The sequence below is a fragment of the Centruroides sculpturatus genome, unplaced genomic scaffold (assembly GCF_000671375.1).
Source record: "Centruroides sculpturatus isolate CEXI.00-Female unplaced genomic scaffold, Cexi_2.0 scaffold19, whole genome shotgun sequence".
NCBI classification, from domain to species: Eukaryota; Metazoa; Arthropoda; class Arachnida; order Scorpiones; family Buthidae; genus Centruroides; species Centruroides sculpturatus.
Window position 1 is genome coordinate 639,281 of NW_019386694.1, and position 23,080 is coordinate 662,360.

The window sequence follows — 23,080 nt, forward strand, 5'->3', positions numbered from 1 at the left end:
CAAGATGGCGTTTACGTATAATTTTAAAATATTAAATTTTCTTGCTTTTAAAAACGTTCATCATAAATTAAATTTTGTATTATATATTACCAAATGTTGGAGTTGCCGAGAATAAAAAAAATTATTGTTCTCATTAAAGTGGTTGCCATCTTATGACTTTTCAAACTTTAACGTCCTCATTCTGCCCCACCTTCCCCTACTATAATTGTGTAAGTGCGTATTTACAATTGTGTTAAAGTCATTAGTGCAGAGTTTATTAACTGTCATTTTTATTTATTTGTTTATTTATTTGTAATTAAATAATAGTAATAAGATGTTTGTTTCGGCCTTCTGGGATGTTTTATAAAAATTTCATTAAGTCCGATCATCCTACTCGAAATATGACCTCTTCTAATACCCTGATCTTTAATTACCAAAATTTAATATCATCAATCACAGTAATATGCAAACCTGCCTATATAATTCCAGAAATTTTCGACAAAAAGCACAGCAGTTATTAAGCTTCAAAAAGGATGAACACATTAACATCCTCGCACTTTCTGGCACGACAAAAAACCTTGCAGTAGTGGCCACACGAAGAGGCGATCCAAGAACAAAGCGATCGGATGCATCGATTGCTTCGTCCTTGTGTATTGTTTGGTTTAAGCACTCGTTCGGCATAGAGTTGATCTGAAAAACAAAAACAGAGGTTTCAATTGATTCGAATGAATTTGATAGCCGTCACACAAAGCCAACTCATTACCTAGTAAACTTCGGGGTATAAGCCGAACCATTACTCCTAAAAAGCCAGGTTATTGCAAATTGAATTTCATCCCTGCCATCTAGAGCACACACGAAGTTATATCACCATCGTCATACTTCATGTTGCTATTACAGCTGTTTACATTGAAATTAAAAACATGCATGAACAAAACAAGCCAATGATAAATTAACAGGAAATTAATACCCAAAGGAGCTAATAAAATACCAGTATATTTTAAAGATAATTAATTAGTAATTGGTTGAAAACAAAACCGGATTACATCCGATTGTTTCCTAGACTGAAATTCTTACAGAAGTCAAGCAATTATTTATTGTGACATCGTCACAATAAATAATTCACAATCACAATCACAATAAATAAATATCACAATGCCAGATTGCAATTTTTAATCATATTTTTAATTAATTTTATTTAAAATATATGCTCGCCATCATAAATTAGTAATGGCTTGCCCCAGAACATCATACTTTTCCTCTAAGAATATAGTCGTGCCGGTCGGTTATATATCTAACACCTTTTGGGGGAATTTTCAATTGAAATAACATAATTTTCGATTTGCATTCGAAGTTGCTATATAGGTAATCGGGGCCTATCACTCCTACAGTTTTCATGACTTGTCTCGTCTTACATTTTCCTAACTTCTTTCTCCAGGTTAAGAGAAGACAGGCGACAGTGAAAATTTACAAATCTATAATTTTTTTCAAATTGCAACACAAATTGTTTTATTTCTCTTATTCTTTCGATAGTTATTTTATAACTAATTTAGAATTAAAGTATGAATTAAAGGAATTGCATTAAAATATGCATGTTCTAAGGTTGCTTTAAACCTAGGTATATTTATCTTATTAGTTGTAAGAGAAATATCATTAATTACACTTGTAAATTCTTGAGAAAATAAATATATCGCGCATTATGAATAAACTCATAATGATTGTTTCCAAATGCAGACAATCATCAAGGTTTAGTAGAAATCTGTTCGTATTAAATATCTTTGAATTAATATATAATCACTTCTTGATTTTAATTGAAATCCTAGAGTAGGGGGTGCACAAACTATGGCCTCGGACTAAATTCGGACCACCCACAGGTCCGAAGCCTAACGTGAAACTTATAAATGATAGAAATACGTCCACTATTTGTATATTTGAAACATACAAAATATTTGTGACTCACCTACTTACGACTTATACACTTTGATCAAACTTCGATTAAATACCACTGTCATAGTCAGTAGGTAATATCAAAAGCAACCGATCTGATGAAAGTATCTAATAAAATGTTATTTTAATTTGCGTTGTTTCGTTAAAATTTTGTGAATTCAGTTTACAATTTTTAGAAGTAGAGGACAACTTCAAAGTAGTAATTATTACCAGGATCGATGTCTTCTGGTTGAATGTCACTATTGTTTGCGATGTAGAAATAATTAAATGGCGGGGTAATACGTATGTCGTAACGCGTGATGTCATCACTGTTTAAAATTTGAAATTGTAGAAAAGTAGTTGAATTCTTTATTAGAAATATAGGTTTTGATAAATTGACGTTTCCGTGATAACTACAGTCGAAAGTATCCCGGGGAATGTTATTTTTCGGTGAATTCGAATTGCCATCTAGCATTATTCTTATCCTTCGTAAATGATCAAATGTTATTGGAAGCGTAAAACTTGTTATATAGCAATCTTCTCTCACAAATATTTCGCATTTGAACCGGGTGTTTACATCGATTGTGGTTTCTAATTCATTGTTAGGATTAAACTGGTTTTGATATGTAAACAACGCATCATACATTTTTTCAGTTCTTTCGTCCGCATACGGGCAAAAGTACTCTGGGTAGTTGTAGAAAGTGTGATTCTGGAGACATCTACGAATAGAATTTACTTCGATTTCTGTCAAGACGTGTTTAGTGAAAACATAAGTTTCTGCCTCATCTATTGTCATGGCACGAAACCTAATTTTCGAAAGAAACGGTCGTATCTCTGTACGGATTTTTTCTTCCAATTCTCTGTTTTCTAAGTCAGGAGATTCTCTCGTAACTCTCTCTTTCATCCAACTATAAAAAGCTTCAAACAGACTTACTTCATTTAATGAATCATATATGGAACGCGAAAGAAATCTCATAATTGTTGTTTCTTTGGATTGTAAAAAATCCTGAGTACGAAATATTTCATCCCAATGGCGATCGAAAAATATCCAGCATTCGTATTGTATAAGTCTGTCGTTCTGTTCACACGCAAAATCATGGACCGAACACACATCTTCAACACTTATTTCTGACCTGATATAATTTCTACAAACTTCCTTCAGATTGTTTATTTTGTAGACATTGCTAAACCGATACGTTTTCATCGCAACAGTTACCGACATAAATGGCATGTATCCCCTGGGTAAAAAGCTATAGAAAATAAAATATAGAGTTTAAAAATATAATAAGATGCACACTTTAAAAGTCTTACGGCACTAATTCAGCACTATCTAATAATATATAATGTACGAATGAAAATATATAATTGATCGATGGATAAAGAAAAAAACATACCTTTTTAATGCTAATAATACCTGCCTTGAGACTGGTAAGTATATGGCATAATGTTTTACGAGAGGATCTATTGAAAAATACAAATCAAATAAGGGACAACGGTTTCTCAAATCAGAGATTAATACACGTATTTGATCACCCTCCATATTTTTGAGAAACACATAATCATCTTCCGTAGTGGAAGTTGGCATTTTCTGTGAATTATAATTTGCTCAGTTGCAATTTTCACTTATTTATTAATTTTATTGTTGGATTAATTAATAATAATTGTTTTTGTTGTATTGTTTTTAGTAGTTTAATTTATTATTGTTATGGACTAAGTGATTAATACGGGCATTATAAATAATGACAAACAAAATCGAGCACTAATAAATTTTAGGTGTTTTAACATAATTTATCAGATTGACCGGTCATTATGAATACTGCTATCACCTAGTCGGGCAAAGTGATGATAACACGTTGAATGGTTATCATTTAACATACAGTAGGCAATCAGCACTCGCATCAGAGATTGGCGTGCGTATTGCGTTTAGTACCGAATTTTAAATTTATGCCACCAATAGGTAATCTTGTGCGACATTTTAATTTTGCTTTCCTCTCTTAAAATAATGTTTTCTTTCTTTGATAAAAGTAACGGTCACGAATAATAAGGGAATTGATCATAATTTATTTAACTTATGTAAAATCTGTCAGAAAAAACAGAATGTTTTTAAGAAAGGCTTGGGAGTTAAACCATTTTATGTAATGAAATAAACTTGCGATGTCAGGTCGATCTTACAGATATGCAGTGGCAAGCCGATGAACAATATAAATTTATACTCCTGTATCAACACTATGTGAGTCAATTCGTTAAACTACTAGCGTTAATTAAAAACCAAAAGGGCTGACGGTGCAATATATGTTCTTTTAGACATTTTTATAATCTTCAGTGCACCGAGTATTTTACAAAGTGATAACGGTAGAAAATTCGCGAATAGAATAATGCCATCAAAAAAATGTGTAGTATGTGGCCTGATTTAAAAGGGGTTCTGAAAAAGCCTAGGCAATAACTAGGCTCAGTAGAAAGTAACTAGGCCTAGGGCTCAGTAGACAGATATAATCAAAACGTAGAAAATATGCCTAGTTCTTGGTTCAAGACTAACAATACTAACAAATGGTGGAAAGAATATCGTTTTTTACAACTGATGAAAAATAGAGCGCACCATACTGGAATAAAGTGCAGTTCCTATGAAGCCACGTTTGGAGCAATGTTAAAAGTTGAACTAAAGACTTTTATATCCAACGATTCGTCGACCAACGTTAATACGGAAGAAAATCTAGAGACTCTTTCTAAAACTATCGACGAAGTAAGTCAAAGATGCTCAAACTCTGAAAAATCAGGCACCTTCTAAGAAAACATTATAAAAGATTATTTGATAATGCCATCCTCATATAGCAATATAACTTAAAGATCTACATCGTCTTCACATGAAAAAGATTTAACCACGCTGATTTCCAAACACCAAGATGTTATTAGTATAACAGAGTTTGTGAATTACGAAAAAAAGCCCAAACAGTTAATCCAAGAATAGAAGAAAAATAAGTAGTGTGTTTAAAACAAGGGAAATGGCTTTGTTTAATATTAAAAAGCAAGCAGAAAAAATAATTGGTATATTGAACTCCAAATACACAGCAGCTAATGTTGGTGATACATTAAGGGTTCATGTACTGTACCAGACGTAGATCGAGACCGCAGTGATGGAAACAATATTTTAGGTGTCGTTGCGGTTGAAGATGAAAACCTTTACAAACTGGGTACCAAACATGGCATATTAATTAAATCTATTATATTCTAGAAACCATTTTACTGTTTGTAAAGAAAATTTCATTTCTATTGGAGATGTAACGGGTGCAAAAGTTTCGCTTAGAGAATGTGCAAGAATGTCATCAATTTCTGGAAGCCAAGGCTCAGTAGAAAGATATAATCAAGATGTAGAAAATATGCTTAGTTCTTGGTTGAAGACCGCTGCTGCTGAAGACTTCTGTTCCATGCTGCTGCAAAATTGATTGCAAATGTAATAGGTGCAAATGTTACAAAGATTATTTAATTACAAATGTTATCAAAATCTTAATTGCTCGAATAAATAAACTAAAAAACTTTTAATTTTTTATATAATTTATATCAAAAATGAAATTCCATAAGTTTCCTGAAAGTTGATTTTTCGATTGAAGTATAAATTTGTTAATAATACTTTCTATAAACATTAGTTTAGTTAATACGGTTAATAATACTTACTTTTAAAAGATTGAATGTTTTTAAATACTTTTAAATAATTCACAAAAAATAAATAATTCTTAATGAAAAAGTAGAGATATTTTAAAATCAAATTGCTTAAAGTGAATGTAGCTGTATTCATAATGTCTGGTCAATTTAATAAATCAATCAATATTTACCAGACTGCGCGCCCGTGTTAGTCATTATTCATAATGACTGAGCATTATGAATAATGCCGTATGAATCACTTGGTCCATAACAGATACATCGCAAATATGTATAAAATGCAAAGTACCCCTTCATTTTTAATAATTTATCTGAAATTTTTCGACTATTGTTATAAATTTAAATGAATTTTTACTTTTTGAATATGGCGAATATTCAACTAATGATAATATATCCTTAAATTAATGTATTCTAGTATTCCATATTTGATAATTATCGATTTATTTTGTGAGAGTAGCCAAGGGTATAGGGAAATTACCTATATCACTTACTGGCGCACGATCGTGTGATCGGCTCTCTAAACTTTTTATAGGAAGGCGATAATCGCTATATGATCCGAACGGCGAAGTTCAGATGCTCGTCAGGATTCCTTGACACCAGTTAATCAATCTTATTATACGCGGATTAACACGCGTTTGCGATCTGATTCGGAATCAATTTAAGAGACCTTTAAGTAAATTAAACACGAGTAAATTTAATAATTCAAAAACAAAACGAATACAAATATCAATGAACAAGGGATAATAAAACGACAATTAGATTACACGATATTAGCTTGGACTTATTCTATGCTAATGCGCGATCGAGAGAGAGAGCTCACAAATCATTCCAAAACATACGACCTGTTTCAGTTGTCGTCGTTCGTCTTCATTTCTGTAGGTAAGGGACTCCTTGTAGATAGAGTTCATTTACTTCTTCGTATGGGAGATCACTACGTGCACAAAATATAAGAGTATTTTCCTTAAGTTTAGACTCGGGACGTAGTCTATGGGACTCGTTTAAGGGCGTTGGTCATCAGGAGGAGAACTGTGTGGAGTTCAGACGCTTCGGATCTGTCGAAGAACTCCTGGAATTCGGACTAAATTCCCTTATATCTCCTGAATTTCGACCAATCATTGGCCAGTAACTCTTTCGTGAGAACGGACGAAAGGGGGATGAATGAGGAGTAACCATTTCCCATCTGAGTGAGATTTTTAACCAGATAAGGGAAAGTCAGAGGATGTTCTCTTCTGTGAAAGGAAGTAGCATCTGTTATCTGGTTTTTTCCACGTCTAAAACACTAGTTTTTCACAAAAATGAAGTAATATTTTGTGTCGATATTTAAACATATTTAATAAAAATTATTAAATTAACCCAGGGCCTTTCGGGTCTCACAATTTCAATACAAATTCACCTTAAACTATCGGTTCCAAAGTCTTGTGAATAAAGTCATAATAACTAAACTGTGTAACCAAGATAACTACAGTAGACCCCCCTATAACACGATAGATACGTTCCGTGTTTTATGAATTCCATGTTGAACGAGTCACTTAAATACATCAGTCACTCACAGCTCGGCACTTGTGCAGTTTACGGACTACTACAGCTGTTTGAAAGGTTTTCTTCCATAAAATTAATCGATTCAAGACTAATTTACTCAACATTTTCAAAACACGTATAATTTTTTATTAATAATCCATATAAACTATGCTATAAACAAACAATTGTAGGATTACTTACCGAGTGTGCACCGTTCGACAATGCCATTTCTTAAGTTGGTTTTCGTCGCGGAGCAGTGCATCGACGGCCGGCGCGTTTCCTGATAAGTTATTTTTTTGCGAAGAATTTGCTGAACTTTGGAGACATCATTAATAGAAATATAATTTTTATGTCCGTTAAATAATAAATGGTTTTTAGTAGATCCACTGCTCGTTTAAACTCAACGGTTTGTGTAATATCCGCTATTGGTATAGATTCGACCAATCCTGTCGCGACACGAGTCGGCGATGACGTTTTACCGTATTATACGAGTCTCTTTTAGCGTGTTTATACGAATGCGATGGCAATTATTTCGTCGTTTTATACTAATCCGTATTATATTAACCCGTGTTACAAGGGGATCTACTGTAATTATATGCTTCTTATGCCTCTAAAACACCATCGATTGCTGGAAAATTAAATTATGAATGTTACAAATATGGTCTACTATTTATGTTGGATAGGACTGACCTGTGCATATTAAACTATACAGGTGAAACATGTGTTTCACCTGCATAATTTCTGAAGTATTGGATAGTGTTGAATGCAATAAAGTAGGCTAAAAATCGAATAGACAGAACGCAGTAATTTACAATTTAGGAAATTCAAGCAACCGGAACAAAACTTTCACCGAGAAGGCTGGCCTGGTTTCAAAGAAGTGCGGAAAGACAGGCTTAACTACCATTTCTGTGAACTGTGCAATTCTCGGGGCCAAACTAAAATTACGAGTACGTTAGTGACCCTCGGTTTCGCACACTATCCGCAATAGAAGAACTTATAAAGAATTATTTGAGTACAAACAACCCGAAGAAAGTACTGTACATTATTACTTTTGCATAGAAAATTCAAAAGCAAGAAAATTTACTTTTGTAATGCAGGTCCAGAAAACAAATTTTGGCGGTTACTTTTAAAACGAATAAATTACTTACCGTTTTATAGTTTTAAGTACTGTACATTAGGCTGTCTCTCGAAAGCCCGATGCAGGGCACATTTTAGAAAAGTTACACAAGGCACAGTCTTATTTCGTTACACCATCGCGTCACACTACCAGATATCAGGACGTTTTGCAGTGATTAATTTCATTAATTTTATGTACTGTAAAAAACTAGTGTCGTAAAATACTGAAATTTATTATATTATTACTTAATATAGTGCATATATTACGGTTCTTCCTTAATTTCGAGAATAGAGTAAAATAGATGAAAATCGAGACCAGATATTGAGAACATAACGGGATGAGGTCCAGATTAACTATATGCGAACTTCTAGTTTGCATAAGCAATTTTATTATTTCAATTCAAAAATTTTCTCCTGAACAAAGTTAGAAACGTGACTGGTATGACTTCATTGTTAACTGGAAAGGAATGACGTACAAATGCAAGACACTATTAAACTTAATTTAAGTGGATTATAACGATAAATTGGAGCCGGACATGAATAGTATCTAATTAGATATACATTTATTTCAAAATTAACATGTTGAAAATATCAGTTTTTAGGTCTTGAAGGAAAAAAAAGACGAATCTTCATACAATAAGTTAAAAACAATTTTGAAATGTTGTATTTACAAGATCAGAAATTAAATTACTTAAAAATTATTAATTATAGTATATACAACAAACATGCACTATTTATTGCTTTTATCAACGAGCTAGAATATACTACATAGCGTTACTGTGACCATGCTATGTTTAAAGTAATTTCAATTTGCATCCGCCATTTTCATTTATTCGAGGAGCATGCCATTTGTGTTGTGTAAAGTCAACGAGCTAGAATATTCTAACACGTTGTGTAGAAGTGTGCAAAAGAAAGGAAGAGTTTTAATTCTTAATTGAGATGGTGAAGACCAAAATGATCCAACTTAGTTTTTTTTTTAATTTTAAAAGTAAATAACAAGACACTTCTATCTTTAATTAATAAAATAAATATCTTTTGATTCTGATGAAACCGTGTTGTAATTTACCTTGCTTTTTTTACAGACACACTACGGTGACATTATTCAACACTTGGCAGATTATTCACCACTTTATTCAATTGGGACGCTATTTACAAGTCGCGTTTCGGGCATTAGCCCTCTTCAGCCAACTAAACATTAAAATAAACCATAAGAAATTATACATATAAATACGCTAGTAAAACATCCCGTAGATACAAGATTTTAAAAAAATTTTTTGAAAAACATACCTTAAAAGTACATATCACGAGCGTACAGATGTCGTACAGGATGGATAGTTTCATATACTGTATATCAAGTGGACAATAAACAGATTGACAGTACTCGAAGCTGACTGCTTAACGACAGGGCTTTCGAATATGATGTTCTTTAAGTTTATACAAATAATTCAAATAAATAAATTGAAGTTTATAAACATTTTTTTACAATATTTGTTTTACCTGTAATTTATATTCATATATCATAACAAAATTCACACAATAACTGTTGTAACTTTTTTTTTTACGACGAGTTTCACGCACAGTCATCCCAGCGATGCTATTTGGTTAATTTATATATAAATCAGTGAACTTATTTAAAACTATTACATTAAATGTTGTGTACAAACAAATTATTAGCATTTGTTTTATCTGTAGTTTATATACTGACATCAAATTCACACATTATCAGTTGTAGCTTTTCGTAAAACAAGTCTTGCATACAGTTATCCCAACGACAGTATTTGGTCTACTAATTTACATATATAAGTGAGCTGATTTTTGAAACTATTTCAGTATACAATGGAAAATTGTGTACAAACAGGAATTATTATATTAATATTAACTTATATTATTTCCAGATTTTTACAATCATTTATTTATACATAAACTTTAAACTTTGGTGATTATCGTCATAATTATATCCAACGGTCACCAACTTAATTATAATATTTTTATCCAGTTCTCACTAATTTTGATGCTTAAGTTTTTATTTATACAATTGTTATTTTTATTTTTAATAATCTCAAAACTCTCTTTAAATTTTCTGTTATATGTTTTCTTCTCTTTACGTAGAACCTGTATGTTAGATTTATCTATGTTGCAATCGTTTAGTACACAATGACCAGAGAGCGTACAGATGTAAAAATAAATATCATTTGAGATGGGAAAAATAAAATCTATATTATTATTATTATCTATATTATTCTCATCTATATTATTCTCGGCTGTTAGGCCTATATATGACAGAAAGTATGGCGATCGTCTAAAAAATGAAATGAAAAAAAATTCGGGTTTTTTCTGGTATGTATGGAAGTTTGTGTTTCTGTGTCATGATTTTGTTCGCTCTCTTTGAAGCTTAATAACTCCTATACTTTTTGTCCAAAATTTCTGAAATTTTGCATGAAAAATTATTTATTATGCGTATTGACGCTGTTAAATTTTAGTGATTACAGGTCGAGAGAATGGAGAGATAATGGGGGTCGTGTTTACCTCCAATAGGGTCAGACGTAATGACGAATTTATTCATTATTAACATTTACAACTTTTTATAAAACTCATCCCTACCCTCAAAATTAAGCTTTTCGCCATTCGATAATAATTAAAAATATAAAGTTATTTTTTAAACAAAATCTAACAACAGCCGGAATAGTTACGCAACACGTTCCAGGACTTTTTACAAGCTGCTAGGTTTAAAATATGTTTTAAGTTTTTTTTTAATTAAAAAAGCGATGTTAATAATTTTTACCTGATGGTATTTAATGAAAATTGTTTTAGACATTTGTGTTAACGGCATAACGAACAAAAGATTAGTTTACGTTAATATACTTTTGTTATCTAGAATGACGTGTATCGTGCATAATTTCTACACATCTTAATGGTGCAATTTCTATATATCAGTCTCTTGCATTTATTGGCATTTTTTCTTTGTCTATTTTTAACGAGCAAATGCAACACTTTTTCTATTTCCCACAATTATTAGCACCTTATCACCTCTTAAAAGCATTTTAACTTTAACAATGTGGTTCATAACATGACAAAGTTCAAAATGTTGTTTTACTTTGTAAATATTTTCACAAATAAACTATAATTATAATAAAAACACAAGAACCCAAATGAAACAATCTACACTTAACTAATTGTCTAAATTTCAAATCTAGAAGCAAACAAAACAGTCTAGAAATTTAGATTGTTTTGTTTGATTTTACATTGTTTTGTCATGTGAAAAACAGACAATCCTGCTCATCACGCGGTATAGACTTCAATGTTTTGACTTAAAGTAAAATGGCGGTCGGTAGTACTCGTAGTTGCCACCAACAGCGCTGTATCTAAGGTCACAGTCACTCTATGTAGTATAGTGTAGCTGGTTAATCATCCAAACTAAAATAATGCACCCATGCAGTGTAAAGTAAACATTAAGTGTGTAATGGGAGCATCGCTGCTGATTCTTTCGGCCACCCTGTTTGACATAATGAAGCGAATGTGTTTAAGAATTACGCCATTTTAACATATAATAATTAATCTCGACAACAAGATGTCGAAACTCAGTTTGAATACCAATGATCACGAAATATTTTATCGATACAAATTGAAAAATGTTTAATATTTTTGAAGGAATTCTTTTCGTTTTTCAGATGGATTATATATTTTTAAACATTGGATTGAGAAACTACAAACTAAATTAATAAACAAATTTTATTAATAGAAATTTTAAAAATCTAATATTTAACAACTCATTCGTCTGAGTAAATATTAATGTTAAATACTTTTCGCAATGAATTAATATTTTTAAATTTTATCAAATTTTCTTAAACTTATTTTTGGTTCCAGACCATCGATGCTATCGTCTTCGAGAGTATGAAATTTGAAGTTAACGGAACGCATCATTTTCAAAATGTCAGAATGTACGTTAGAAAAGAAATTGACGAAATTATCGATTAATTTGAAACCGTCCAGAAAAACTTCGAGCGAAATAAGGAAACATGCAAGTAAGTTGTTTGACTGCTCAAACGTAAAAACAAGTTCGAGATTGACAGAGTTAGAATATTTGGTAGTGTCAAGAATAAAACATTAATTAAAGTAGTTTGTTATATATTTTGTCTACGAGGACTTGGCATATTAATAGGACGTGTTTTTCCTCTGTTGCTAAAGCCAAAACATCAGTGCTATGTCCTTATTATATATTTTGTCTATGAGGACTTAGCTTATTAATAGGACGTATGTCCTATTAATAAGCTAAGTCCTCGTAGACAAAATATATAATAAGGACATAGAGGCATATGTGCAGGGTGGTTATAATTAAAGTTGCCCTACTCAGACCTGTGTAGAGTCGGTTCTCGTTGACGTATTTTGATGAAACTTAGTATATTCGTTATATGGTCCATGGGGAAAAGGAAAATTCAAAACAAAATAATTAGTTCAAATTTCTACCACTAGGTGAAAAATGGCGCATGAAGAACAAGAAACAAACTGGAAATATGCAAAACGTTTTTATTCACGACATTTGTTCAGTGTACAATCCATTTGCGTCAATCACATGTTCGAAGCGCCTTACAGTGTTCAACATTAGCCCTATACATTTCTTGAGAAATTGCAGCAATATGGCGTGTTATGCTTGCTTTCAATTCAGGCAGAGTCTGTATGGTTGTGGGGGTTATCTGAAAGATCGTGTCTGTAAAGGAGGTATACGAACTCTGCCTGAATTGAAAGCAAGCATAACACGCAATATTGCTGCAATTTCTCAAGAAATATATGGGGCTACTGTTGACCACTCTGTAAGGCAGTTTGAACATGTGATTGACGCAAATGGATTGCACATTGAACAAATGTCGTGAATAAAAACGTTTTGAGTGTTTCCAGTTTGTGTTTCTTGTTCTTCGTGCGCCATTTTTCACCTAATGGTAAAAATTTAAACTAATTATTTTCTGCATTTTCCTTTTTCCCATGATCCATATAACGCATGTGCTAAGTTTCATCAAAATACGTCAACGAGAATCGATTCTATACAGGTCTGAGTAGGGCAACTTTAATTATAACCACCCTGTATTAAACAATTAAAGTAGATTTTGATTTCGAAGATGTTCTATTGGTGGAAGAGAATTCGAATGGCGATATAATCAAAAACCGAAATTCTGTTTAGGTGATGATGAACAATATCAAATATGCATAGTACAACCAGCCACGAACTTCAGTGAAGAAAACAATTTGCAAAGAGAGTTAGTAATGCGAATAGTAAGGAATCAAGAAAATCCTTCTAGACATGGACATAAATTCAGTAGCAGTTTGGACGAAACTCAAACAGAATCCATAAGGAATCAATCGGAATTTGCACACAACTTTATCAGGTTAGCAAAATTTTGGAATAAAAGTTTATTCGTCAAAAGTTATTTTAGTGGAAGATCGTCTTCCTCTTCTCTTCTGTCGGAGACGTGTGGCATATTTCCATTGGGGTGATGTATTCACAGTGTTATAGTTAATTCCTGCTATGGGAAATAAAAATTTATCATTGGCATTTTTGGGTGTTGCCCGAGCATCTGTGTAAACCTGTTATCTATCCATCATATCTTCACCTTTCGTTGAATTATAAAATGTAATAATTTTGAGTTTCAGTAAAGAACCCTTTTGTTCTTCATGATGGATCTACAATACAGATGAGGAGCACATTTTGTTCTCCTTACTAATATAGGATACCAGAGTCAATTTTTCTAGAATCATAATCTCCAAACGCTGGATGACTGAGGCATAACAGTAAATATTTTCCTCGTCTTCGTTTTTTCTATTCTCAGAAACTAACTCAAACTGAAAACCAAAAGAAAAGATATCAGTACTTTTGTATTTTTCATCAATACACACTATAATTTTTGTGAAAACAATCAGTGTAACTATGACATTTTCTGCCACATAAGTAAAAACCTTGTCCAAGACAAATAAATCGTCGCATCCTAATGAACATTTGAAGAGATTATTCAATTTGATATACACATTGACTACAGTTTGATTGCAATATCAGCCAGACACAAAGTGGTGGAAATACAATATAATCCCAGAAACTTGGAACTAGACAGTCTGTAAAACTCATGTTGTTCAAAAAGACAAAAAAATGCATGTAATCTAATTTTTACTACTATAACTTCATGCTAGGATCAAGCAAATAAGTCATTGTTATTTACTGGCAACACTTAATCGCCAAAAACTCGAAGCCATTTTCTGACGGCGAGTTTATTAATTTAAATGCCGTTCTTTTCATGTTATATTTATCACCATAATACTGTGAGGACCCAAACGGGGTCCGAAACAAGGCAATTAGCGACTTTTTGAATGAGTCAAGTTTCATAGCACGAAAGAGCGAACGTAGAGATCGGATTTAAACAAAGAACCTTTTGTCTTGTTAAAAGATTTTAAACAATAGATAAAGTCGAGGAAAACAAGGTTGGAGAGGAGTCGTGTTCCGATGCGACGTTGACCTCTCCCGTTCCCTTTGTTGGGTTTCGAATTGTCACCATGTGACGAGGAGAGACCAATGGAGAGGCTACGGAGGTGGAAAAATCGATAAAACCGCGTTTTCGGGAACGTTACGAAGTCTTGGGTTTTGGTGCATGGTGCTCATTTGCTGGGATTTGGAGCTCACGACAGAGACACAACGAAGGCTCTTTCGACGCCCTGGGAGCTGGTTTCACCAACCCGTCCCGTTCAGAAGCGCCGAGGTCACGTCCAGAATCGCCGAGATTCAATTCGTCAACCGAGAACATCGCGAAAAGTGGTGGTGCGTGCTCGGGGCCATCGTTCTCTGCATCCACTGTGCCGAAAGCACCCCAAGGACCGATCGAACATTCGAACTTTTCCGTTTTTGGGAACTGTTACAGTAACCCATCGTTGGATAGGCTTTTGCCCGACTTATTGGATTTTTGTAAGAATTTATGTATATTATTAAACGGGTTCATATGGTAAACCTGTCTCGGTGAGTCATTCCGCGCCCACACGACAGTATTGACCTCTCGGCTGTCGAAAACACCTCACTCCTAATCGGCTGACCTCACAATACAAAAAACTTCAATAAATTAACCTAATTCTACCATTCTGTTGTTGACCCAATATATTACTCCGCAGTGCCGGCCCGAGGCAAGTTTTAGGATGGAGCGAGATCCTATTATGGCGCCCCCTTGGTCAGTAGCGTAGCGAACATAACTGGCGCTCGGGGCACGACACTTTATTGGCGCCCCCTCCATAAACACATATAGTTTGTCTTGGAGACCATTTGGGCGCCCCTCTGCGAGTGGCGCCCGGTGCTTGATACACCCCCTTGCACCCCCTCGCCACGCCACTGCCCTTGGTTGCCCCAAATTTATACCCTAATTTTCTTTACCACTGATTCGCCCCCTAGGACTTAGCGCCTGGAGCGGCTGCTCCTTTCGCCCTATGGTAGGGCCGGCTCTGTTACTCCGCTCTAAACTGACATGATCAACGCATATTTTCAAAAAACTCCAATTCTATATCTCTAACCTGTAAGTTATCATTTTCCGACTCAGATAATACAGAAATTATTAAATTGTTGTGCCTTACTTAAAAAACACTCAAACCACTCTTGACGTAACGTAAACTCAGCCAATATACTCTCCAGGTCTGTTCCTTCAACCGACGAAACCTTTGTATGTAAACTTTTCTCTAAATTAACAATAGATTCGTCCAAATTTTTTCTCAGGTGAAAACCCAAGCATCCCAAAGGTACGCCATACCAGTGTAATATTTGTGAACAGACTTTTAAAAGTAGAATTACAGTACCGACCCCCGATTAACCGACACCTAGGTTAACCGACCGTCCTAGTCGGCAAATTTCAAATGTCCGCTAGTGATGTGGCGCTACAATATTTGGCTATGTCTTGGCTACTTTAATATTATTTTTACGTGTTTTAGCTGGCAACACTCATTCGACCATGAAAGGGAGCCAGTGTTTAAACGAGGCTTAATTTTCTAATTGTTAACGATACAATAGCGACGATTATTATTTAAAAAATTTTTGTTAGGCTTAACATCGATGAAAATTCAACGCGAAGTAGGTTAATAGCGATATACTAATTACATGGGAAATAATAATATACTACACTAATAATGGATTTTTTCATACTTTTCGGTTATCCGACTTTTCAATTATCCGACCAACCCCAGTCCCCAATTNCACGGAACTGTTCACAATGAAGCTAGTTTTCCTTTCTTCTGTGATGTATGTAAAAAGGGATATAATCTTAAAAGCGATTTATTAAAGCATGTACCTATTCATCTGAAAAATCCATATTTTTGTAGCCATTGTAAAAAAACTTTCAAAACAGAGATTGAACTGAAATACCATTTAGAAATTTTCTGTTTAAAAATACATCCCAAGCATCCCATGGGTATGCCATACAAATGTAATATTTGTGAACAGATTTTTAAAAGTAGAATTACTTTTGTGAAGCATCTAATTACTTACGACGATGAGATACATTTTTATTGTGACGTTTGTAAAAGAAACTTTACAACACAACTGAAATTTCAAACTCATCAAAAAACTAGTCATACCACCAAAAAAAAAAAAAATACAAAACAGAAGTTGTTAAGTTTTAGATAATACGTAAGTAAATATATCTCTTCAGGTGTTAAAATGTGTGATATTTCCTATTAAAAATCTGTTTTAATTATACTTTAAAAATTCACATTGGAAGTCATTTTTCATTATAGAAATTTACTTGTGAAATTCATTTAAATATAATATGACGTATATACAAAGCATATTTTAAGACATAAATATTGTTTCTACTTGTAATGTTCGAGTTTTTCTACATTATTAATAATATAAGTTTCGCAACAAAACGTAACAATATTTAACTGTAAAATAAAGCAAAACTGTAATTTCCTGATTACTTTCGTGACTTTCATTTTATGTATAATGATTACAAATGATTTACTTACTTTGCCCATTATTGGTCGAGTGGATAAAACCACTGTACGGTTGATCTCGAGTTCGCGCCTCTTCAAGGGGCTGGCCACGTGATTTTCCGGGTTTTCTTCACGTTAGTAACACCTAAATAGGAGACAGTTTCACATAGGATGTCTTCCTGGCATGTATTTAAGAATGATGACGTGTAAAATACCTGCNTAATTAAATTAATAATATAAGTTTCGCAACAAAACGTAACAATATTTAACTGTAAAATAAAGCAAAAGAATAATTTCCTGATTACTTTTGTCACTTTCATTTTATGTATAATGATTACAAATGATTTACTTACTTTACTCATTATTGGCCGATTGAATAAAACCACTGTACGGTTAATCTCGAGTTCGCGCCTCTTCAAGGGGCTGGCCACGTGATTTTCCGGGTTTTCTTCACGTTAGTAACACCTAAATAGGGGACATTTACACATAGGATGTCTTCCCGGCATGTATTTAAAAATGATGACGTGTAAAATACCTGCTGAGCAGGGACGTAAAGATCCGAAACACAAGAAAGTATCGTATATAGGTGCAGATAAAATTCTTCGTTTTTGCACCCAGAGTTTGCAACAGTGCAATGAGTCCTATTAAAAAATTATAGCCATACTAAACTAGTAGTAATAACGAAATTTTAGTATTTGATATTGATAAAAAAGATTAATTTTGGTTACAAATATCAACCAAATGTGGTCCAGAACATTCAATGATTCGTTAATTCCTTTATATTACAAATTGGCTGAAATCAAACGAAGAAAATTGAGTTGATTATATTGGAGAAAGAGGAAGAATGTTAGAAAAAGGATAAAAAACATAGACTAAACAACACCGAATCATTTTGGTTCATTCACTGCAATGAAAATAACTGTAAAATTGCTTGGATACATAACCGATAAAGCCATCTAATATTGCTAAATTTAAGTATTTTTTCTTTATCTTTGTGTATATTTTGTTATACTTTCAGCCTCCTTATGTTTCATCTAAGAAATCTGTCAGTGTCACCATTGAATCAAGTGACATTCTTTGTCGTTTCATTAATGGGAGAAATGCTTTATATTGTGTATGTGCTGTGTTAGGTTTCTGTTTCGGATTGTTTACTCAATTTTCGTGGTAAAACTCGTTTGAATTGTTAAAAATTGCTACTCTGGATTGAACTCCAGTTGATAAATAACACTATTTTACGAAGCAAGCTTTTGTCGGCGGTCAAGGTGACAACCTGCCGTTCTGGATGACCCGGAATCGGACGCGTCGATCCCGGGTCATCCAGAGCGGGCTACCCTCGAAAAATTCATGGAGATTTTTCGGAGGGTGGTCCATTCGGACATGTTGGGCCCCGATCGTCTTTTTGTGGGCCTGGCCGAACCCATAATGGACCTGCTAAAAGAGGAACTTTTAGTGCCCACAAGGCGGAAAGAGTTAAAAGAAAGCAAGCTTCAATATTTAAGCTTTTTTTATTATGAAAAACAAGTAATTATACCCTATTGTCATTTATGAATTAATTAATTAATTAATTAATTAAGTTAAAATAAGTTTTCTTTAAATTTAAAAGTTATCTAAGTTATAAAAATTATTGCAGGATGCGATTCATAGACGGCGCTTTAAGTTTTTAAACATGGCGGCGCTCATCGTGTGTTCTTCAATTTGCTTCGAATTCGAGTAAAGTTTTCTTTATTTCTTAATTTAATTTTGATGTACCGATATGTTAAACTTCAATATATACTTTCAATGAGCATAAATATATATTTTATAAGTTTAAATGCATTTTTATTCATAAACCTCATTCGACATTCACCTCAGTAAAGTTTGTGTTAATCTGACACTGTGTTCTTGAACCACGTGTTAGTGACCTGTGTGTGCTTTTTCACCATTTTTTTTTTGTGTTTTTTTTNTTAGCTTTTGCTGAAAAAGTAGCAGTTACACATGAAGCGAATTCGAGTAAAGTTTTCTTTATTTCTTAATTTAATTTTGATGTACCGATATGTTAAACTTCAATATATACTTTCAATGAGCATAAATATATATTTTATAAGTTTAAATGCATTTTTATTCATAAACCTCATTCGACATTCACCTCAGTAAAGTTTGTGTTAATCTGACACTGTGTTCTTGAACCACGTGTTAGTGACCTGTGTGTGCTTTTTCACCATTTTTTTTTTGTGTTTTTTTTTTTTGCCTTTACTATTACTCTGGAGTAAGTTGGTACTAGTTTTGTTGTTTTCTATTCTCTGGATCAGCACAGAATTGTGTTAGTTAGATCAATGGGTTAATCTTTACTTACGTGGACTGTCATGGTCGCACTTCCGGAATCTCAACAGCATTCATCTTTCGAAGTAAATTTAACCGAACTTAACCTAACCTAATCTGTTTTTCACTTTTGGCTGTCTTTCGCAATGGATGTTAGCGAGTGGACGTCGCTTGATTTTTTTCGATGCTTAGATTCGCAGTTTCCAGAGTTAGATGTTGACAAGAGAATTTCATCTGATGTTAAATTTGCTATTAAGTTCGGCCTACAACCTGTTGACGCTGATTGCGATAAATGCGATGGTCAGCGGAAACTGTTATTTAGAAAAGACACTGATTCTATTTATTTTAGATGCTACAAATGTAAGACAAACAGTTCACCTTTTGAAGGAACCTTTAAAGGTAAATTCGGAAAGAATTCGTGGGCCACTATTTATTCATTCATATGGCATCTTGTTTGCATCGAGTGCCTGTTGAGTGACACGTGTTTGGCAGTAGGAGTGAGTTCAAGAACGGCTACTGACTGGGGAAATTTCATAAGACATGCCATGATGATTTCCTTGCACAATTTAACAAAAATTAAAATAGGAGGACCCAGTAAGATTGTTGAGGTCGATGAAATTGTTGTAAGTAAAAGGAAGAACAAAAAAGGGAGGAAATTGAAAGGAACTTGGGTTGTAGGTGGAATATGCCGAGAGGACAAATATGTTTCCTGTGCCAAGTAAAAGATAGGTCTGAAGCAAGCCTTAATTGGGTTGTTAGTACATTAGTTCATTCTGGAACCATCACCTACACAGACGAATGGAAGGGTTACAGTCATATAGATGATTTACAAGGACTCGATATTCATCATGAAACAGTAAAGCATGCTGAAAATTTTGTTAATCCTGTTACGGACGTCCATACTCGAAGTATTAAACGATTGTGGGGTTATTTAAAGAACAAAAAGAATTTTCCAATTCATTATACCGACGATCTGTGCGATTCTTATTTATGTGCCTTTATGTATAAAAAGCTTTTGAAATGGAAAACATTAAAACCAGGAGAACGATTTGAATTGTTTCTTCAGCATTTAAGTAAGATTTATCCTGGAGCCAGTCGTGTGCCAATATGAAAGGAACCAGAAACTGTTCCCTCAGCCCCAAAAGCTATCACCACGAAGGAAAATGTAAAGAGAAAAAAAGAAGAAACGTGTGTTAAAAGCAAAGGGAAAGAATCAACTGAATTAACAAAGCAGGATGCCACTACTGATGTCAGAGAATCTACTTTTATGTACAAGAAGCATAATAAAATGGAGTAAAACTATATTAATTGTGAGTAAAACTTATTTTTTTGGTCTTGCTAGTATTGCACCGTCATGGCGGTGGTCGCGTGTTTTAACCTAACCTAACTATTTTAATAAATTACCAATAATTTGGTAATTTATTAGAATAGGTTATATTAGAATGTGGGATCAAATTCTATTTAGGTAGCCCCAATGGCTGCACTTCCGACTGTTCATGCTCCCAATGGACCTCCCAGAGGGGAGCTGTTGGCAAATCGTGGATTATTTAATATCACTAGTTATTGATTCACGGTAGTTCAAAATAAAACAAAAGAAAAAAAAAAGGAAACGTCTACTAAAAATATAGTTTTACTTTTGGATGGAGGATTATTGCATAAAAAATGAACAATTTGGTCAGTGTCACCTACGTCGGATTTCTAATTGCACATGCTATTGAGATTCCGGAAGTGCAGTCATGATAGTCCACGTATGTAAAGATTAACCAATTAATGTAGTATTTACTTAACTAGTTTTTCTGTGTAAACTGTTCATTCTTAGTTATTAAGTTAGTTTGATGTATTTAGCTTTTGCAGTTTCTGTGTTTTTGGGCTGTTTTCTGTTGTGTTGTGTTGTTGTGACAGTAGGCTGTGGTAGAGTTGTTTTTTCTGTTCTTCTGTCTATCTTGTTTCCCTCTTAAGTTAATTTCTATATTTATTAATTAGTATATTAGGTATTATTTTAGTATTTGTAAGTTTTTGTTTGTTGTTTTGAAGTGTTTGTCAATCTTGTGCTTATGGTTGGATCCAATTCCTTCTTGGGTTAAAACTATTTTCTTACCATTATGCTTTATCTTATAATTTTATTTTTTTAAGATACGTACTTGATATACATTTCCGAAACACATAGAATGTTTTGTTGTTGATAAGTATAAAAAGTGCTATAAACAAAACAATCATAGGACAACTTACTGAGTATGCACTGTTTCATATGCTATTGCTTAAGTTCATTGACATTGCAGAGTATTGTATTGAACGGTGGACATGTAGAAAGTGTGTCTGTGACCTCCCACACTGTCACTTGTGATGTAACTATCTTAAAACATCACTTGCCTCGGTTACATGACATCTCTGATGTATTTTCTGAAAATGTTTTGGACTCCAAAGAGACTGCAAATCAGTTTGATAAACATGTATTTGTCACTTTTACGGTAATACTATAACATTATATGACAAAATCCACCAAGTTAAGATTTGATGATGATTTATTTTTCAGGATTAAGTCCATAAGAACGAAAAAAAAACAGAAGAAATAAATTATCAAATTACTTCAAAATTCAGATTACCATTGCAATCTTTTTCCTTTTTTTTTTCTTTTTTAATTTTTGTATACAATATTAGTAAGATATTTCATCGTGTATAATGAAGGTGAAAAGTATCACTGCTACAGTAAGTTTACTTTGCAATTTTTATTGGATTTTGTGTATTTTATTGTCATATCTTTGTTGAAACCAAAGCACATGCAATACAAAATATTAGCTTTTGCTGAAAAAGTAGCAGTTACACATGAAGTGAAAAAGGGATTAAAAACGAAACCTGAGATTGCAATAGACTGGAAATCCACTTAATGCATTGTCCACCTATCTAAAAAGTAAGAACAAATTTTGAACAATGCGATTGAGTAGAGTGGCAAAGATAGGAAGAGAGTAAGAGAACCAGAAAATTCAGATGTTGATGAGTGTATGTTGAAATGATTAAACGGACATGAGACAAAGCCATTCCAATAAATAGACATCTCCTTAGAGCTAAAGCTGAAGAATTTGCTTGTGACCTAGGAAAGAGTGGTTTTAAAGCCAGCACTTGTTGGCTTTAAGGAAAGAATAGGGTACAGTAGACTTCCCTATAAAATGGGTTCTTATAGTTTGGATTCCTGTATGACGGCTATAGGATTGGTAGAATCTACATCAATAGCGGATATTGCACAAACCATTGAGTTTAAACGAGCAGAGGACCTACTAAAAACCATTTATTATTTAACGGCCGTAAAAATTATATTCATATTAATGGTATCTCCAAAGTTCAGCAAAGTTTTCGCAGAAAAATAATTTATCAGGAAGCACGCGAGCGCCATTCGATGCATTGCTCCACGACGAAAACCAGCTTAAGCAATGACGTTGTCGAACGGTGCACACTTGGTAAGTAATCCTACAGTTTTTTGTTTATAGCATAGTTTATATGGATTATTCCCAAAAAATATATGTATTTTGGAAATGTTGAGTTGAATTAGTCTAGAATCGATTAATTTTATGGAAGAAAACCTTTCAAACAGCTGTAGTCTGTAAACTGCCCGGGCTGTGATTGGCTCATGGGACTTGTAGAACATCAATTTCAT

The 23,080-nt window shown here is 33.4% G+C and overlaps 2 protein-coding genes across 5 annotated transcripts in view; one reads left to right on the plus strand and one right to left on the minus strand.

Moving 5' to 3' along the window:
- Window positions 1-23,080, plus strand: part of LOC111615604 (zinc finger protein 99-like) — a 50,437-nt gene that overhangs the window by 236 nt on the left and 27,121 nt on the right. The window contains exon 2 of one of the 3 annotated variants that reach the window (XM_023357012.1): window positions 12,055-12,212. In XM_023357012.1, the coding sequence (XP_023212780.1) occupies window positions 12,207-12,212 (6 nt within the window). In that variant the 5' untranslated portion in view covers window positions 12,055-12,206. Of the gene's footprint in view, window positions 1-12,054; window positions 12,213-18,772; window positions 18,844-20,260; window positions 20,742-23,080 lie in introns of those variants that run through there. The other 2 variants (XM_023357013.1, XM_023357011.1) reach the window with 2 other exon arrangements.
- On the minus strand, window positions 176-3,579 carry LOC111615603. 2 transcript variants are annotated; one of them, XM_023357010.1, is made up of 4 exons: window positions 3,297-3,579; window positions 1,937-3,152; window positions 743-876; window positions 176-669 (listed from the first exon to the last, which is right to left on the minus strand). In XM_023357010.1, exons 1-2 carry the CDS (start codon window positions 3,485-3,487, stop codon window positions 2,096-2,098), a joined length of 1,248 nt encoding a protein of 415 aa, XP_023212778.1. In that variant the 5' UTR covers window positions 3,488-3,579; the 3' UTR covers window positions 176-669; window positions 743-876; window positions 1,937-2,095. The 2 variants fall into 2 exon arrangements, with proteins under 2 accessions (XP_023212778.1, XP_023212777.1); XM_023357009.1 differs by having other exon boundaries at window positions 743-3,152.

Bases quoted from the DNA above. Each gene is read 5' to 3' on its own strand.
- LOC111615603 (XM_023357010.1), bottom strand. From the start codon at position 3,487: ATGCCAACTTCCACTACGGAAGATGATTATGTGTTTCTCAAAAATATG. The intron at 3,153-3,296 runs GTATGTTTTTTT...TATTTTCTATAG, and splicing joins GTATTATTAGCATTAAAAAG to CTTTTTACCCAGGGGATACA.